We start from the raw sequence: 19002 nt of genomic DNA, 5'->3' as shown, positions 1-19002 counted from the left end.
GACGAAAATTGCACATCAGTGTCATAAATCAATCTAAGGATACAGCATGACTATTTTCTATACCACATAGACAACGCCGACCAGACGCCTCTTTATTTTGACAGACCATCAGATGTTACTGTTGATGTGTAGAATGCTAGAAGAGTTATTATAATAAGTTCTAACAATAAAATGAACAGAGTAACAGTAATGCCTAGCAGATGGGTGCATGTTTGTCTTGTGGATTTCTAGCTCTGATAACTCAGAGTGGAAATCAGTTAACTGTAATGTATCTACCCCATGTGATCAAAACATTTGTGAACAAAAAAGTGTATTTCAAATAGATCACACACTGTAGTTTCATAATGTGAAAATTCACTGAATAAAAATAGGTACACCTGGTGTACGGCAGCATTACGTATTTTCATGGTTTCCTACAACATTCTGATCATCAAACAATAGTCTGGTTACAGCAACGCAATAATGGAATGTGCTTTCCTTCCTTCCTTCAACCAGATAAACAGCTTCATCAATTAGTTGCAGAATATCTTCAGTTTAAAATGGGATAGGAGTTATGGCAAATTTTGCATTTTTTTTCATGAATTCAAAATGTTGTCACAGAAATATACAGGGTTCTTCTAAATGATGGACCCATTTTCAAAACTTCCTATTTATTCAAGTAGAAATCCAAAATGAACAAGTTTTATACCAATGAAAAGAGTAAGTTTCAAAGTGTTTTTTTCACAATCTTTGATATCAATTTAAGAAAAAAAATTAGTTTTCAATAATAATTTAGTAACGAGAAATTGATAAATGTTATAAATTTTCAATATGGCCACCACTGGCTGCATGGCAAACATCGACGCGGTAGCCAAACTCATCCCACACACTCGAAAACGTACCTGCTGTTACTGAGTGCACGGCAGCAGTGATCCGGTTCCGCAGATTGTTCATAGTGGTTGAAAGAGATAGGACGTAAACAGTTTCCTTCACATAACCTCATAACAAAAAGTCAAAAAGTGAGAGACCAGGAGAGCTTTGTGGCTAGCAGTGCAGAGCTAGGTCCTCAAGTCCCCTGCGACCGATCCAGCGCTGAGGAAGGGAGTCATTCAAAAAGCCTTGTTCACCACGGTGCCAATGGGGCAGAGCTCCATCCTGTTGGAAAATGAATTCCTGGGAATCTTCCATAACTTGAGCGAGCAGCCACTGTTCCAACATTTCCAGGTATCTGATTCCCGTTACAGTTCTTTCTGCAACGAAAAATAGTCCACAGACCTTTGTACAGGTTACGGCACAGAACACACTGATCTTTGGTGAGTCCCTTTCGTGTTGCAATGGTGAATGTGGATTTTCTAAATCCCATACGCGAACACTGTCTGTTGACTTTTCCATTATGGTGGAACGTCGCGTAACCACTAAAAATTACACACTGTAGAAATGTGTCATCCTCCACCTTTGCTAGCACATAACCACAAAATGTGAGACGCTTCTCTTTGTCATTGGGGTTGAGAGCCTGCACAAGTTGTAATCATTGGGCTGGTACAGCAAACACTGCCTCAGAACTTTGCATACAGTTGGCTGGCTCTATTGGTAGACATACTGCGACCACGCACAAAACTTTTTTGAGTCCATCGGACATCATCCTCTTACACATGCAGTCGGCCTGTGCTTTTTCCTTTGCACACACTCCCAGTCAGTTCAAATTGCTCTAACCAACGTCTAATGCAAGTTGGTGGTTGAATACCTAATTTGGTATGAAATGCCCACTGCACTGCAATTTGCAACTCACTTTTCGCAAACTCAAGAACACAGAAAACCTTATGCTCTACAGTTGCTATCTCCCTCACAACTGACACTGAAATGGAATGATTGCCTTATTGCCGCACGAACTTCACCGGCCACTTCTGAAACCATCACCACCCACCCGCCGCCGCCTGCCAAAAACTTTCAAACTTCCTCTTCTCATTGGTTTAAAGCTTGTTCATTTTGGATTTGTACTTTAATACATAAGAATTTTTGAAAATGGGTCCATCATTTAGAATAACCCTGTATATATCACCTTGACAGTAATGCAGCTTTTAAAAAGATTTCGGTCTTCCGACATATAAGTTATTTTGTCTGTGAGCCAAATTGTTTAGTAAGGAAAAAGAAAACTTAATTAATGGTATCAAGAGACTAATGAACTTAATAGGTTCGACATCTCTACATTCAGAACTACATTAACTAGCTTCTCACAGTCACCAGGTGTGAAAAAGTTTCTACATTTTACATCTCTCTTTAAATGATGCTTCTTCCTGCTTGTTCGTAGTGTGGGCGTTATTTGACAATGTGTGCTCTAATTTTATTCAACAGAGGATGCAGGCTTCCACTGTCATACTTACGAACTGTTCTTGTCACAGCTTTGAAGTATGAAAGCCATTTCTTCAGTTCTGTCAAGGGCAAACAGCTCACTGCTCAATAACAAATCTAATGGTATCCATAGACAAAACAAAATGCTGTCAAATGGAAACCATACGTGTGAGGATGGTGCATGTTAAATTACACTAGTGTATGACAGCAAAGATTTTAGATGCTAAATTTAGAACAAAATATGTGCATATCTGTGCTAATGTATTGTATATAAAATGTACATGCAAAAAACAAAAGCCTATTTACCGGAATTTTTACCTCTCAAGCCACTGGTTAGCACTTGAAAACAAAGAGGATCAACAAATAAATTTTATAAATTACATAAAAGAACAGCATAAAAGTGAAAGTAAGTATTTGTAATTGAAACATACCATAACCGAATACACAGCAAAAACTTTCAAAATATGGACAAAGTCCAATACCTATCACCTGAAATAAAAAGCAACTGACAGGCACCTAGAAGAAATAGAACATACAGAGAACATTATTAAGCACTTTGGGCATCCTTTGTAGCTCAAGATTAGGGACAACTGTATTTACTGGCTGTACCAGATTAAGAGAAAGAAAGTGTCCACGTATAACATTAATACATTGATTCATACATGAAAAGTTGATTTAATCTTATACTTCAGAAACCATGGACTCTCTCCCATCCTGAGACAGAGGAAATAGCATATCAGAGAAGATGATTTTTTTAATGATTGGACCAACACCTAGCACCATAAAAACTAAGTGGAATAGTAGACGACACAAATTAGTAATAAAACATAACAGATGAGATTTGATAGGCATACACTTTTCAGAAAATCAAGTCCATTTCCTCTTTTATGACTAGCTAAGTATCCATATTTATATGTAACACTGTTGTATTGTCACATTTCAAGCTTGTCAGCAGGCAATGGACCTAACAAAACAGGAAGTGTGATAGTCAATAGAAAAAACTGATATGGGTGAAAGTTTACAACTGTAAAAGCACCAACATTCCAGTAAACAAAGGCCTGCAAACCATGCAGCTTCAAGATGAACATGTGGTTACGACCTGCCACTGACTACATTTGAAATAGTGTCCCAGTCAGTAGAAATCTGTTTGAAATATAAACTTTTTGATAAAATTCCTATCTAATTGGGCTCACTTTAATAAGACCTACAATACCACATCAGCAAGTTACATGCTGTAAGTACTGTACATTCATACCTGTTAATGCAGGTGTTATAAAGTGAAGTCTTTCATTTTGATGTAATAGTGAATTTATCTCTTCAGCGAGTTACGAATTCTTTCGAACACCCCTGGACCATTTCATAAACCTTGACATGACTGCACAATCTGCTGGTTCAGTTTCTCAAGTGTATTGATGGGAGTGCTGCACACTTTGCTTGCTTCCGATATGGCCCCAGACAGAAAAATCTATTGGACTGCGATCAAGTGATGTTGGTGGCCAAGCTACATTCCGTGCTCGACATATCCATCTTAAACTCTATTGGCACATAAGGCATTGAACACTGGCAGCAAAACGTGCTGGCGTCATATTATGCACATACCAATCTCCTCAATAATGGGCCACGAGTGAAATTTGGATCATATTAAACGGGGACTCAATTGTGAATTTTTCATACAATATCAGCTTTCACGGCCAGTCTTGTCTTCACTTTAAACTTGCGGGAGGATAGTCTGTGATCAAGGTATAAAACTCTTCCCTGACGTTTTGTCTCTGACTGCGGTAGACACCCTCCGAGGTACAGCGGCGAACTGCAAAGAGAACTCGAGGAAGTGCTGATTATATAGGCAGCGCAGAGGAAGCCACTGTCCATCATGTGGTGTTGGCTATGAGACTGTCTTGGTAATGCCAACATTCTTGATTGAAAGTAATCAATCGTCACGCTTCTGGTGCAATGCTGACATCCAAATTTTGTCCAGTTTAACACCCTCCTCTTTCCTGTTAAAATTATTACGGTATTTATCAATCTCGATAACCTCTCTACACATGTGCACATAATAAGGTGAGGTTTTAGACACGACGCACGTCTTGCTGAATTTTATTTCATGATTACCTTCCTGGTAAACAAATCCTCTTATGTTCAACAAGATGGGTGTTCACACTTCTCTTTGTGGTACCGATATAAACCTGCCGTCAATTACAAGGAATTTTATGTACCCCCCCCCCCCCCCCCCGCCCCACTGTAGCCAAAGGATGCCATGCATCTTTTGCCAATCTTAAATATTCTTTTATTTTTCTGGTGGGTCTGAAAATAGTTTCCACCCCATACTTGCTCAACACTTTCCCAATGCGATCTGTGACCTTACTAATGAACAGAAGAAAAGCCTTGCCATTGGATGACTTGTTCCTCGTTGCTCCTGATCCTCTGCCTAGAGCAAAGTGCTCAATCTATCTCCTTGTAGAATAGCCATTCTTCACTAAAGTCGACTGTAGACGCTCAATCTCATATTTTAAATAAACAGGTTCACAAATTTTGTATGCCTCTTCTACCAAGGTTTTTATTACATCTGTTTTCTGTATAGGGTGGTGGTTTGAATCTTTATGCAAAACGATCAGAATGTGTAGCCTTTCTATACACCTTAGGGCCCAAGGTTTAATCACAAACACATCCAGGAAATTCAGTTGCCCATTACTCTCTGTCTCCATAGTAAATTGGAATTTCGGATTAATCCTGTTTATATGTGTCAGGAATGCATCCAACTCCTCTGCTCCTGTGTCCATTCTACAAAAATGTCATGGACATAGTGATACCATCTGGCTGGTCTCTTACTGGCCGTCTGCAACGCCCGTTGTTCAAAAACCTTCGCAAACAAGTTAGCTACAGCAGGACTAAGAGGACTGCCCATAGCCATCCCGTCAATCTGTTCATAAATCCCACTACTGTACTGAAAACACGTTGTGGTGAGGCAATTTCAGAATTTTTCATTTCAAATACTTTTGTACTACCTAGGGCAATGACATTAGTGGCAGCTCACAGGTCAACACTCAATTATTCAGCAAACACCTCATGTTCATTGGAAAATTTTTGCTTCTGTTATTGCACATTTTCAACCATGTCAGTTTCCACTATTACGAGTAATTATGATAAACCCTTCATATGGATGGCAGCTAATAGCTGTGGAAGCTTTAGGTTAATTAGACCAAGGCAATATAGCATTACTACCAACTTTATAAAATACCAACTTTATAAAAAAATTAGAGAGAACAAGCAAAAAAGTCATTTCAATTTATGCTAATTGAACCATTATTAGAGAACCAGCTAGCTTTCACTCCAGCAGGTCATGCTGTTGTCATATTCTGATTTCACACTAATATAACAGGTCATTCAATAAAGAACTGGATTTTTTAAAAGAATCCATTACAAGTATGGAATGCAACACCTATTTATTCGTCAACATAATGTCTCCCCCCCACCTCCCTCCACCCAAGTTCTACACATTTATGTCAGCAATGGATTAGCTTCTCAATTCCACATGCAAAGAATTCTTGGGAGCATTTGGATAACCAGTTACGAATTGCTGTCTGGACTCCTCATCATCAGAAGACCTTGAGCCACTAACAGCTGCTTTTAGTAAATTAAAAATGCTCCCAGCTTTCATCTCCTGTTACAACACAGTGAGGAAATGCCTCCCCTTCAGCCTTGTACCACCACAAAAGCTCTCTGCACACATCCATTTGCCTTTCTTTCACTTCTGACAGAAAATGTTTTGGAACCCAACTCACACACACTTTCTTGAAGATTAGTATGTCATGAACAATATGGTGAGCTGATCCACCACTAATGTTCATTGTTGGTGCACAAAACTCGCCATAAACGCCTGTTTTCCTATCTTAACGCATCAACTCTCGCAATGCTGTTCTCTGTGACTACACAGGCAGAGCATCCTGGGCATTGCAAATCTTTAACATTCGTTACACCATCTGAATTTATCTGCCCACTAGCACACTTGTGTTCAACCGCTTGGACTTTCTCATAATCAGCAAACATTGTGCTGCCATCTGACAGTGAATTTTGATTGGTTTCAAACGTTACAGCTAACAAAAATATGACGACGCTCCACTGCTTCACTATGATGCAAACATGAAATGGTGCTGTCACCTTGTTTCCCCAGCATCCCATTTGTGAGGCAGGTGTGCCTGGGCATTCCGATGATAATTCAATGACACCACCAAAAATACACACACACACACACACACACACACACACACACACACACACACACACACACATTGAATGGACCTCGCAGAAGATAGATACGAACAAAAGCAGGGCACAGGTATGGCTTTCATTGATCTTGTAGCAGCCTACAATACAATCAATCTCAAGAAATGGATAACGAAACTACACAATATCATAAAGGATTAACGAGTGGTAAAATTCATTCAGCGTTTATTACAAAAGAGATGATTCTTTGTTATCCACATAACAAGAAAGGAGCCAATGGTGGATACAGAAAAACAGCCTTCTGCAAGGAAGTGTTCTTGCTCCACTGCTGTTTAATACATATGCCAATGACCAGCCAATCAAACAGGACACTTGTTCTTTTATATCTGCAGAAGATGCAGTCATCACCATGCACGATAAAACTTTGAAGGGGAGTAAAATAAACTAAATGTAGCACTCAAGAGCTTAGCTATTTATTACAACACTCATCTAATGTCCAACCCCGAAGAAACACAAGTGTGTACTTTCAATTTGTGCCACAGAGGCAAAGAAGGAAGTTAATGAAATACATTATGGATATTTGCCACTTACACTGTGCTAACATGATAAACCTGGGAATCAAGCTTGATTGCACCCTTACCTATATAGAACACTGTGTGAGTACAAAAATGAAAGTATGCACCTGGAACAACGCAATACAAAAGCTGACAAATGGCAGACAGAAATCACAACCCAGAGTCCATATGTCTACTTTGTCTTTGTCAAACAACTGAAACTCCAGGTTGGAATAACAACAATTTAAGGAATAGGATAGATTGCTACTCACCATAGAAATGACCCACTCAGTCGCAGACAGGTACAACGAAAAGACTGTTACATATGCAGTTACTGGTCACAGCCTTCCTCAACAAAGAAAACAGACACCTTCACAAAAGCAAACACACCTCAAGCACACTTGGCCGCCACCGCCGCTACTACCAGCTCTGACCAGAGCCCCAAACGGAGCTGCCGGATTTCTTTTGCTGAGGAAAGCTTTGGCCAATAGCTGCTAGTGTACAGTTCTATCATTGTGCCCATCTGCAACTCAGTGGGTCATCTTTACAGTTAGTAGCAATCTATCCTATTCCTTATACTGTTTCTTTGTTGTGTGTTTTTCCACTGTGGAGCACATTGTCAACTATGTACATTAAATGCCTTAGTTACAACAAATAACAAGACTACTTGAGCTGCTATTTTGCGGATTAATTTTGGATATCTGAAAGCCTTGGTGAATACCATTTTCATTACAACGAGATACATTATGGTAATATTAAATGTTTTTTGTGTGTTGGCTCAGTTATGGTAACTAAGTTTATTTTAATATTGCAAACTATGAGTGTGTGCTGAAAAGTAATGCCAACTCCTTTTTATATGTAAATTGTTAGAGCTTTTTAAATAAAACAAATCTTAACAACATTCTACATCTTTATTCTTCATGGCCACATAATTATTTCTGAACATGGTCAACCTGGCCGAACACATTTCTCCCAATGAGAGACCAGTTTTTTGATAACGTCAATGAAGAATGTTTGGCTTTGTTGACGGAGCCACTACCTCAGTTCTGCTTGCACCACTTCATCACTGTCAAAGTGAAGTCCTAGACAGTACTCTTTAACTTTTGGAAACAGGCGGGCCAAGTTGGGACTACATGGAGGATGACTGATGACAAACTTAAGTCATCAGGTTTTTCAAATGTCACAGCCTCGTGCATGGTCTGATATTGTCCTGCTGAAGGAGAGAGTGCTCCATGTGTGGACAAACTCTTCAAATACGAAACTCTGTTACAACATGCTGCTTCTCTTGGATAAACTTAGTTACATTACACACTACCATGTTACAAGCTATAATTTTGAGCCCTACCATGGCAGAGGGCTGCAAATATGTGGGCACGAAGAATAAAAATGTAGAATGTTACTAACATTTGTGTTATTTGAAAAGCCTTTAGAGCTTTCACATAAAAAATTTGGAGACATTACTTATAAGCATTCTCTTGCAGAGTTTTACTTCATAATTTTGTTGTTTCTATTGTATGATTCCTGAACAAGAATGAATAATGATATCTATGAATGCTGAATTCTTGACATTTTTGCTTGCATCTGTAACAAGCAGTCAGTTACATCTGGAAATCCACATCCATCTCAGTTTATTTCCCGAGTTTTTTGTTAGTCCATATAGAAATACAGCTCTTATGTTTAGTCAATGGTTTATTAGCATTGCTGCATATAGGCTATACATTGTATCCCTGAGTGAATGGTCAGTATTCAAGGATATGACAGGAAGGATCATTTGAAAGGGGGGGGGGGGGACATTTAGTCAATGTGGGCTCTAAAATGCATATTTAAAGAGCTTTGAGCACTTGTTCAGTAGAAGAGGTGTGTTGCACAGTAGCAAAGATGAACAAGTGCTCATTGCTCTTAAGGTATGTATTTTAGAGCCCATGTTTACCAGACTTTTTTTACTTAGAATTATCATTCCTGTAACAACCCTGAACATTGACCATTCCTGCTGCGACAACCTGTGTTGGTTCAGGAATTGTGTGTGGAAAGAACTGGAACAGTAACAATACAGACATTACATCATTCCTTGCATTATTTTAAAAATAGTTGACTGCTCATGGCCATTCTTAACATACTGAAACTTAAAATATTTTTTCTGTTCTCCGTTTTAACCTTTTGCAGGCGGAAAGCAAATGCTAACACAACAAACAATGTTGACACCAAATGTTAGAGCACTTGCCCGCGAAAGGCAAATGTCCCGAGTTCAAGTCTCGGTCCGGCACACAGTTTTAATGTGCCAGGAAGTTTCATACCTTGTAGCTTACAAAATTATGCAGTGTCAAGAAACAATGTCAAAGCCAACTTCTTTCCAATCAAGATGCCGAATTAGAAATATTGTTTTTCAGTCAGACACTCCTGGGTAAAAAAACTGTCTCTTAATGTGTACCACAATCAAGTAAATAAAAATAATTCTCAAGAAAATTGAAAATAAAAATAATTCTCAAGCAAATTGATAACTAAAGTCCAATATATCCTAGTAATATTCATTCACACAAGACACCCACAACAACAACAACAACAACAACAACAACAACAACCACCCAATTCATTAAAAATGTGTGTAAATGGCTTGTTGCTCCTCTTTTCATCACTAACCTTACAAAATTTAATAATTTAATACATTTTTTTGTGCACAAAATTATTGGTTGGAGCTGATAATCAAGTTCCTACCTGCGGCAGGGGGAGGTCTGCGGAGATCACACCCTTCCAAACTGAGGGAACGCTGCCTTTCAAGCGTCGACGGGAGGTCACCGTAACGCAATGACATTTGCCGCTTGAAAGGTGATGACTGAGCCAACTGCCCAAAACCACGGAATGATCCCTGCCGCTGCAGCATCGAAGGGGTAGCATGGGGTCTTTCAATAGCATATGGGTTAAATGCTGGACGCACTGGAGGTGGTTCTATACAAACAGACAACAACAATTAAATTAACAAGATTGTAGTACAGTTTGGCTCAACACAAAGAGGTTTGGCCTCTAGCTCTGTTATCAATTGATCTCTTTGTTTATTAACTTTAATTTTTTACATCTTTCTCTTTCTGACAGTAAACTTACATTAACAGCGCTGTGACCGGCCACACGCAAACAGATGGCAAAACAATGTAATTGGACCATCCCTATAAACTGTAATGTGTATCCTGTAGACTGAAAACAACAACAGTGTATAACTTCCACACTTCTCTCTCTTTCAGTAGTTACTGACAAACATTAGTTACTGTCAACAGGCAAGAGAGCTGCAAATTATCTGACATAAAATAGCTGATTTCTACAATACTGTTCATCACAATAGTTACATTGCAGAAAGATATTAAAAATTAATAACATGAAATCAAATCTGAGACATTCTCTTATTGTTAGTTTACATCACACCCACCTTCAAATTATCAATTTATATATTTATTTATTTCATTCAATGATCACACAGACTTTTCCCCTTAATTTTCTAGTTTACCTGGTATGTCCTTGTCCTAATTTCTTTACAATCTCCCTTAAAGTGTTCTGAAGTAACATCCAATTAGTAAGCCTCTGCCCCATCCCCAAAATGAAGTCTTCCACTGTTCTCCGATTCCGCTTTGGATTCTATCAGTTTTTTTTTTTTTTTTTTTTTTTTTACCACTTTGTGCAGGAGTAAAACTATGGACTAACTTCACCTGAAACCACCTTCCTCTACATCTACTAGCCCCATTCTTGTATAAATGTCTTAGAACAAGCTTCCTCTTTTCCTTTTTATGCCTTCCTTTCCAGAAACCTTACACACCTACTTCATTCATACCCATCACAAATTTTATCTGTTCAAAGGTTTGGACAAACTTGTCAATTAAATTAAAATGCACAAGTGAGTTATATTTAAGATAATATTGCGAAAATTTGTTGAGTGATCTGAAGTCAATCTCAATTCATTTTCAACCAATTCTTCCGTACAATGGCAATGACATTTACAAAACAAAGTGCACTATGCTGTATCTCACTCAAAACAAATATGAGGTGACAGTCAGCCCCTGAACATCTGTATCAGTACTTCAGATGACAATGTCTCCAAAATGCTGCCTTTTATTAATGCCTATTCAAAGATTAGCACCTACAGATTTTCAGTTGGACTGTTTCTTAGATGACACGGTCACAATCACAATGGTCAAAAAACTAACTTACCAGAGGGCTTCAGTTCCTGAGGGTCCTGGAGACGTTCTGTTAATGACGCTTGCCGAAAGCTTCCAGAACGTGTGAAAGTGGAGTTCTTAGGATCAAAGGTCATGGTTACCCCACATTCTTTATCTCTCTTCTGTTTCCGTTCCAAACAAGCTGCAAAAGCACAGCCAACAGCATGGCTGAGTCGTTCTCCCTAAAACCACATATAGTTATGAATTGTTTATGAAACAAAATATTTTAAGCATTAGCTGCTAGCCACATACGTTCCTAACTTATTTAAAAACTAAACATTTCAAGTTCTTGGGAGGTCATCTACAGGCAAGCAACGACTGCTCCCCCCCTCTCCCCCCCTCCCCCTCTCCCCCCCTCCCCCTCCCCCCTCTCCCTCCCCCTCCCCCTCCCCCTCTCCCTCTCCCTCCCCCTCTACCTCTCCCTCTCCCTCTCACACACACACACACACACACACACACACACACACACACACACACACACACACACACACGGATAGCACTAAAGGAACAATTTCACTCTACATGCAGGTAACAGTAGTTCTCTTCTATATCTTCCCCTTCGTTAAACTCTTCAAGCCACTTCACCAACACAATACGCTTGAAGAACACTTCTTGTTCTTTCCTTCGAAGTAGTACTTCGCTGTCCAAGGGTTTGTCGTAGGCTCCTTGTACACCTATATCACTTCTGCCTTCCCACCAGCATTCTTTCACTGGTAACACAACATGAGTATTCCCATCTAAAAAGCTGATACATTAGCTGTATGCAGATACTTTTATCCTTGTGTAAACTTGGTAGGACTGTTTTCTAACGACAGAGTATAGTCAACTTTTGAATATGTTGGCAGTCTGCTAATAAACAATGAAAACCTTCATATAAATTCATGGTCCTACTGACAGCTGGTGTGTGTGAAATACTGTAAAAGTTCCCACTTCTTCTCCTGTCATCCTGTCAAGGACAGCCTCACAAATGTTATAGGCACGAAGAATTTTGTGACAGATTACTTGTATTAAATCTTAGCGCACTTGCCACATCGATTCTTTATGAAAACACAATCTTTTTTGACAAAATACACCACTGTCATAGCTACTGACTGCCGAAGTAGTAACACAATCATATAAACACGGATGATTGTGTAGTAACAGTGTGACTGGAAATTACACAGCACTAATTATGATCATTGTCACGTATTATACACGACATATTCATATTATGTCTCTCAGTATCAACTGCCTGCTTGCACACATAGCTGAGAGCAAAGACAGCATCTGTCTTCAAGTTGTTGACACACATTGTAAAGCAGAATTTGTGACTAGTTGCTCCAAGGCAACAAAGGTTGTTTAGTCTTCCAATAACATGTGATATTAGGAACAAATTTAAAATTTGTAGAATTCCTTGTTAAATGTAGAAGTGGGCCTGATGGTCATTACCTTGCCAGGATTAATAAATAAAATACATACAAAAGACAGACCAGTCAACTTTTGAATATGTTGGCAGTCTGCTAATAAACAGTGAACACCTTCATTAATTCATGGTCCTACTGACAGCTGGTGTGCGTGAAATACAGAACTGTCTCTCCAACATATAAACTGGTCAAATATTTAACAAAATTAATGGTGCCTATATTTCTATGTGACAGATGGAATGACAACGGTTTCACCATTACCACTAGTTATGACCAATTTTTCTCATGGAGACATTGCATTAACTGTGCTCACCTTTGCCCATCCTGCTTTTATCTTTACCTTTATGATTTGACCTAAACATTACAATTACCAGTAGAGGTCAATCGGTTTTGCTCTGTAACAAAGATTTTAAGATAATTATACTTTTACCATTCATTCTCAATGGTGGGCAATTAACTGCTTCTCACAGAAAGGAATTTTACTCTCTCTCTCTCTCTCTCTCTCTCTCTCTCTCTCTCTCTCTCTCACTACTTCTGTTCATCAGCAACGATGAATTTAATACAATGTTGCATGTACAGTTGTTGCGCATATGTCTGTTGTTACAACAATTTGACTGGTAACTATAACGGATCGGTATCACCGTAGTGGCCTGTCTGAAAATGAAATTAAAGTATTGGCTGCTCACAGATGTTAAAGTCAGATATATTGTGAATGGTTTTTCTTGCTTGGGAAAAGATGAGACGAGACATGCAGATACTAGCCAGGGAGAACACATTATGCTATGTTCCACGGAACCTTCCTTACAAAAGGGAAGAAATATTATATCAGGAGCTTATTATGTTCTCTCAAGTTGGCAAACAAGCTTAAAAAGAGGGATACAAGCACCATTGGCACTTTGAACAGCAGTAGAAAGCAAGTGCCATCATCGGTGAGAAAAGGACAGGAAGTACTTCATTCAAGCATTATTTACAATGCCGATGGCATTACTCTAACATTTTGCCAATGGAAGACTAAGAAAAATGGGTTGCTTCTTAGTTCTACGAACTCCAGTGTAACAGTTATGAGCCTGCAGAAAAGAAAATTCCTTAAACAATCAATTTGTATAACACCAAATTTGGCATAGACATGGTAGATCGCTGGCCTGTATATTTTTTGTACAATATTCTAGTTCTGGTCACACCTTGTACTCATTGATAACTGGCTTTACCATCGCTCAACGATTTTTCGTAATGAAAACTTCGTCGAGATAATGGTAATAATCAGGAATTCTCACCCACAGCAATTCTGTACTTCGCCCTTTTTGATTGCCAAGACAGAGGAGAAGGAACTTCTTGCCAAGTAGTACTGTGCAAGCAAAACAAAACTAGAGAGAGCTGTTTGACACACACAAAATTTGCATGTGGTTAATATGAAAAAAGGTTTGAAGCATTTGAGATGTGGATGTGGAGGAGAATGGAGAGAACAAGCTGGATGGAAAGAGTGAGTAATGAAAGATTATTGGAAAGAGTTGGTGAGAGAAGATGTCTGCTGAAGGTTTAAGAGAAAGGCAAAAGAACTGTTTGGGACATTCATTGAGAAAGGGAGTGCTTGCTAGCAGATGCTTTGAAAGGATTTGTTTGTGGGAGAAGACAGAGGAAGAAAGAGATACAAGATTATACACAAGGGAAGAGGAAATTATGCAGACCTGAAGAGGATGGCAGAAGACCGGACAGCCTGGAGAACTACCATGTGAAAACCTGCCTTTTTGCAGAACACTGATCATGATGAATATGTAACCAAAACGATATGCAGAAATCGCAACTTAGATTCTCTTAATACACAGAGTTGTTGGTAGAGATGTGTCTAGTAAAACACTACTTATTTGTGACAGGCTAAAAGTATAATTAGTGAACAGCTAAGTAATTCTTAAGGTAACATGTCACCTGTCATTATATGATGTACAAAACAAATGATGAAAATGTAAGCAATTACTCGTATATGGACCTTGTAATGTTGTGTCCCTTATTTTTGTGTGGTGAGCCCATATAAACAATACACATGGGGGAGGGAGGGGGAAGGAATGAGCCATTAAAATGCCCAGCTCTCTCTCTCTCTCTCTCTCTCTCTCTCTCTCTCTCTCTCTCTCTCTCTCTCTGTGTGTGTGTGTGTGTGTGTGTGTGTGTGTGTGTGTGTGTGTGTGTGGTGTGTGTGTGTGTGTGTGTGGGGGGGGGGGCTCGACACCACCAATATGTGGTGAGTAGTAATCTATCCTTTTCATTATACTGTTGTTATTCTGTCCTGGACTTTTCATTGTTTAAAAACAATGAAAAGCAAAATTGAAGACAGTAAATATGAAGTACCATTGCATTCTGTACACAGAAGCAGCAATTTAAAATGTGATAAAAACCTTAATGGTCAATTGAGCTCCATTGGGCATTGTAGTGTTAAGGCAAGGAAACATTCCAGAAATTCACTAATCACATGAACTGCATATATCAAACATAATGTTTACCGTGGAAATGGAGAAGCAAAGGAAGCTACCCTTCTTAGATGTTATAGAAAGCTAGGCAAACTGACTGGGCCACTTAGTATATCATAAACCGTCCCACATGGATTTATGTTGCAAAGGGCTCAGTTTCCATTCACTATCCAAAAGAAAGCTGTGCTTGAAGCTCTGATTCATACAGAAAAAAGAGAATCAGACAAAACAGTCAGTCAAAGCGACAAGATCAGCACATGAGGTTCCTCATGTTCTGTGAAGCATCATCATTAAGCAGAACTGGTCAAATCTTACATAAAATTGTATTTTGGACTCCAAAGAAAATCAAAGAGCTATTGTGCCCTGTGAAGGATAGTGAAGACCTCAAAAGTTCCATGTGATTGCAGGATTCCATAAGAAAATGGTAGCAGCTATATGGGATGTTCTACTCTAACTGTTTGTGAGTACAGTACTGAACATCAGCAGCACATCCAGTACAGATACCCAAAAAAATCCACAGTTGTCAAAGACAGCCTTACAAATAAACAAAACATCTTGTTTCAGTAGATACCAATTCCAGTCTATGCTTCAACCTACTGGGATTCAGTCACCAAAGAGGACGTGGGAATTAGAACGTGTGTTAACACGTTTAACAGAGATACAGGATAAGCAGTCAGCAACGTGTGGAAGCAGGCACTCAACACCGAGAGGCTGTCCCCAAGTATTTCCCATGTTATGTATCCTGATGGAAACAGAGACGTTGCAGATGAGATGACGTATCATCGTTGATGTCAGTGTAATCTCTTGTCACAATGAGCTCTACAACATCAATGTCATTTACATCTGTGCAATTCTTTTACTTGACAGTCCTTACCACATGATGAACACACGAATACTGTAAAAAGCACGGATTTCCGTAAATAATTAGTGCAACACACGCACCGAGAACAAGTGTTGTCTTAATGATGTAACACTTCACAATAAAATTACTTACCGATTCTTTAAGGGCCAAGAAGCCATGACACATCCAGCGACGAGTTGTCCCATCACGGCAAATGTAACTAAATCCTTTCTCATGATTGCGATCAGGGGCGCAAAAGGAAACTTTCTCAATTGTCTGATCCACAATGAGCCCCTGAAATAGAGAACTGCTTTTAGTATGATACACAATAACATATATGGTAGCTAGGAGTTGAGAAAATAAAAACATGTTATCTTCTGACTGAAATGTGTTTTGGTATTAGAAACAAAAGTGACTGTACAATAACAGCTGACTTTGAGTGGATCCAAACCTTCTAAGTGCAGAATACCTATTTCTTCAAAGTCTGGTTCCTGTGAATGACCCAATAAAGCAGCTTTCCTTTAAAGCAGAACAAAAATTTCACACTCTCCTTTTATTGTGTAAGCAATACCAGGAGCCTATAAAATAAGAATGTGATTATTACAAAAATACAGTGTTCCCCACAGTATTGAACATCTGTCACAGTTTTTATCAGAAAACAAGACTGAGGTTTTACTGGTATCATTCACCAATGATTGGAAACTGAAAATTATAATACTAAAAAAAGTAAAAGAAAGTTTTTTACTTGATATATCAGAAAAACCTGATTCAAAGCTGAACTTTTCATGTACATCTGGACAAGCAAAAACCCAAGTATGGCTAGCAATGCACACTGCACCTGGTCTATGCAACGAAGACTCATAGTCCTGGGACTGAACACTGCCACCAAAGCTAACCTGTGACATTTCTGCATTCCTATGCACGAAGGAGAACACAAAGAACTAAATGAGAATTGGGGGCAAGTGTTATCTTCCCTCTTCCAATCATCACTCAACATGTAACACTGACTCAGAATTTGAAAGTTGCTAAATGCATATATATAAGACATGCTGCTTTATGATGATGTAACAGGTGGGCAAGGCTAAGAAAAGGAAACTTCGACATGCAAATGTTTTAAGGGTTCTATTGAGATTAGCAGTTGCAGTCCTCACAACAGTAATATCATAGTCCTACCAGTGATGTGAATCATGCAGTCAAACTTTTAGTGCTGATGAGGACGATATTGTTCTTAATATGACCACATCAGTGGGAGACATTTCTGGATGTGTCAGCTGTGTGTTCACTACATTTTCTGAACTTTTAAACAGCCTCTTTAAGAACGGGCACAGTGCGCAGGTGTCAAAGGAAGGAAGAAACTGAAGTTGGAGATAGGCATATCAAATTGAGGGCTATTACAAAAAAATGTGTTTCAACACAACCTCACAAGCATATCCACGTTAGGCACAGCCTCCTCTGCGAGCAGCTCAAATGTGCAGTTTTCCCGTCAACCTATCAATAAGCCTGCCTCAGTAATGACTATGACCACACAAATGTTTTCGTGGATGATCCTCCATTTAATTAAATTTGTTTCCATTTACTGCACTTTTCTGTATTGGCAGAGTCAGTACTGACAGGGGATGTCCCCAAAGGGCAGGACCAACTTATTGAACCATTCATCAAAATGGAGCCTCATTTGAAAATAACTGACAAAACAGAATTCCGCGTGATGCTTTTACAGCCTTAAAAACAAGTTTTTGTCCAGAGTGGTTGGGGAACACAGTGGTTAAGACACATTCCAGATAAGCAGAAGTATGCAAGTTTGAACCTTGTCAGGTGCTTTTAAATCTTTTTGGATGGTAATCGTCATAGAAACATTTAAAACATAAATTCTTGTTGCACTATGGACAAAATCACGTAGAGGAAGAATTCAACAAAAGAAGCGATTATATACGAACAATGAGGAACAGAAATAATGAATGCAATAACATGGACAAAAATATAAAATGAAAAAGTTGAAGAATATTAAATCAAAGTTAATATATAAAAGTAACTAAAATCACATGAAACAAAATTCCAAATGAAACAAGAACAATATAAAGAAAAAATGAGTACAAATGAAAAGTTAATAAAAAGATTCAAGTGACATGACAAAGGTTTAGAAGAAAAAAAAAGTGCTTAAACCAATTAATTGAATAAAAATAAGTGCCAAAAATCATTTTGACCAGATTTAAAAATTAAAATTTCAACCTATCTGATAGGATTCAAACGTATGACCTTCAGGACTTCATGAATGTATCTTAATCACTATGCCACACCATGGCTGTGCATAACAATCTTCTTTTTACAGCTCTAGAGCATTCTGCTGAATTTTTTTACGTCAAATACTTGGATACGAGTGCAAACTTTGATGAATGACTACGTAAAGCGGGAGCAGGGACAAAATGGTTACAAAAAATCAATCCCAACACTGGGGACCTTTCCTTGGGAGATATCACTCCAAATGAATGGTCACAGATAGATTGTTTGCACAATAACCTGTAGTTTAACATGCCATGGAAGATAACAGCAGGGATGTATGCAGTCTTAACTTCTCAAGTCAACTGGGGTCAAAGTTCCAATGGCAGAGGATCCAAATTCGCAAGAGTTTTGTTTTGTTTTAAGGCACAAAAACAACTAGGTTCATACGCACCCATGTCAGAACTGTAGAACACGAAGACAACGAGGGGAGTTAAAAATGACTACACATTAATCCCAATTGATAGAAGAGATGACAGCTAAAAACAGGGACATGGAGAAAGGTCTATAAAATATTTTGTAGAGAAACAGAGGTCCTGAACGAAAGATTAGATTGCCATACTGCTGAAATGGATGAAAAATAAAACTCAATCTACAGCCCGCGCATCGTTTGCTAAAACGACTGATAACTCAGATGGCAAACACAAATGAGAACGAAAGTGCTGAAAAAAAGGGCATTCCATAGGAAAATGGTGGACCATCAAAGGTTGAGGGCAATGAGAA

General features: G+C 38.7%; 1 protein-coding gene across 1 annotated transcript in view; it reads right to left on the bottom strand.

Annotated features, from left to right (window-relative positions):
• Positions 1-19002, bottom strand: part of LOC124802599 (protein numb) — a 235952-nt gene that overhangs the window by 66914 nt on the left and 150036 nt on the right. The window contains exons 6-8 of the mRNA XM_047263479.1: positions 16159-16299; positions 11295-11484; positions 9816-10046 (exon numbers count right to left, since the gene is read on the bottom strand). Of these exons, the coding sequence (XP_047119435.1) occupies positions 9816-10046; positions 11295-11484; positions 16159-16299 (562 nt within the window). The remainder of the gene's footprint in view (positions 1-9815; positions 10047-11294; positions 11485-16158; positions 16300-19002) is intronic.

Source organism: Schistocerca piceifrons, chromosome 6 (assembly GCF_021461385.2).
Source record: "Schistocerca piceifrons isolate TAMUIC-IGC-003096 chromosome 6, iqSchPice1.1, whole genome shotgun sequence".
In the NCBI taxonomy this organism is placed as follows: Eukaryota; Metazoa; Arthropoda; class Insecta; order Orthoptera; family Acrididae; genus Schistocerca; species Schistocerca piceifrons.
This window is presented reverse-complemented; position numbering and strand designations above follow the sequence as displayed.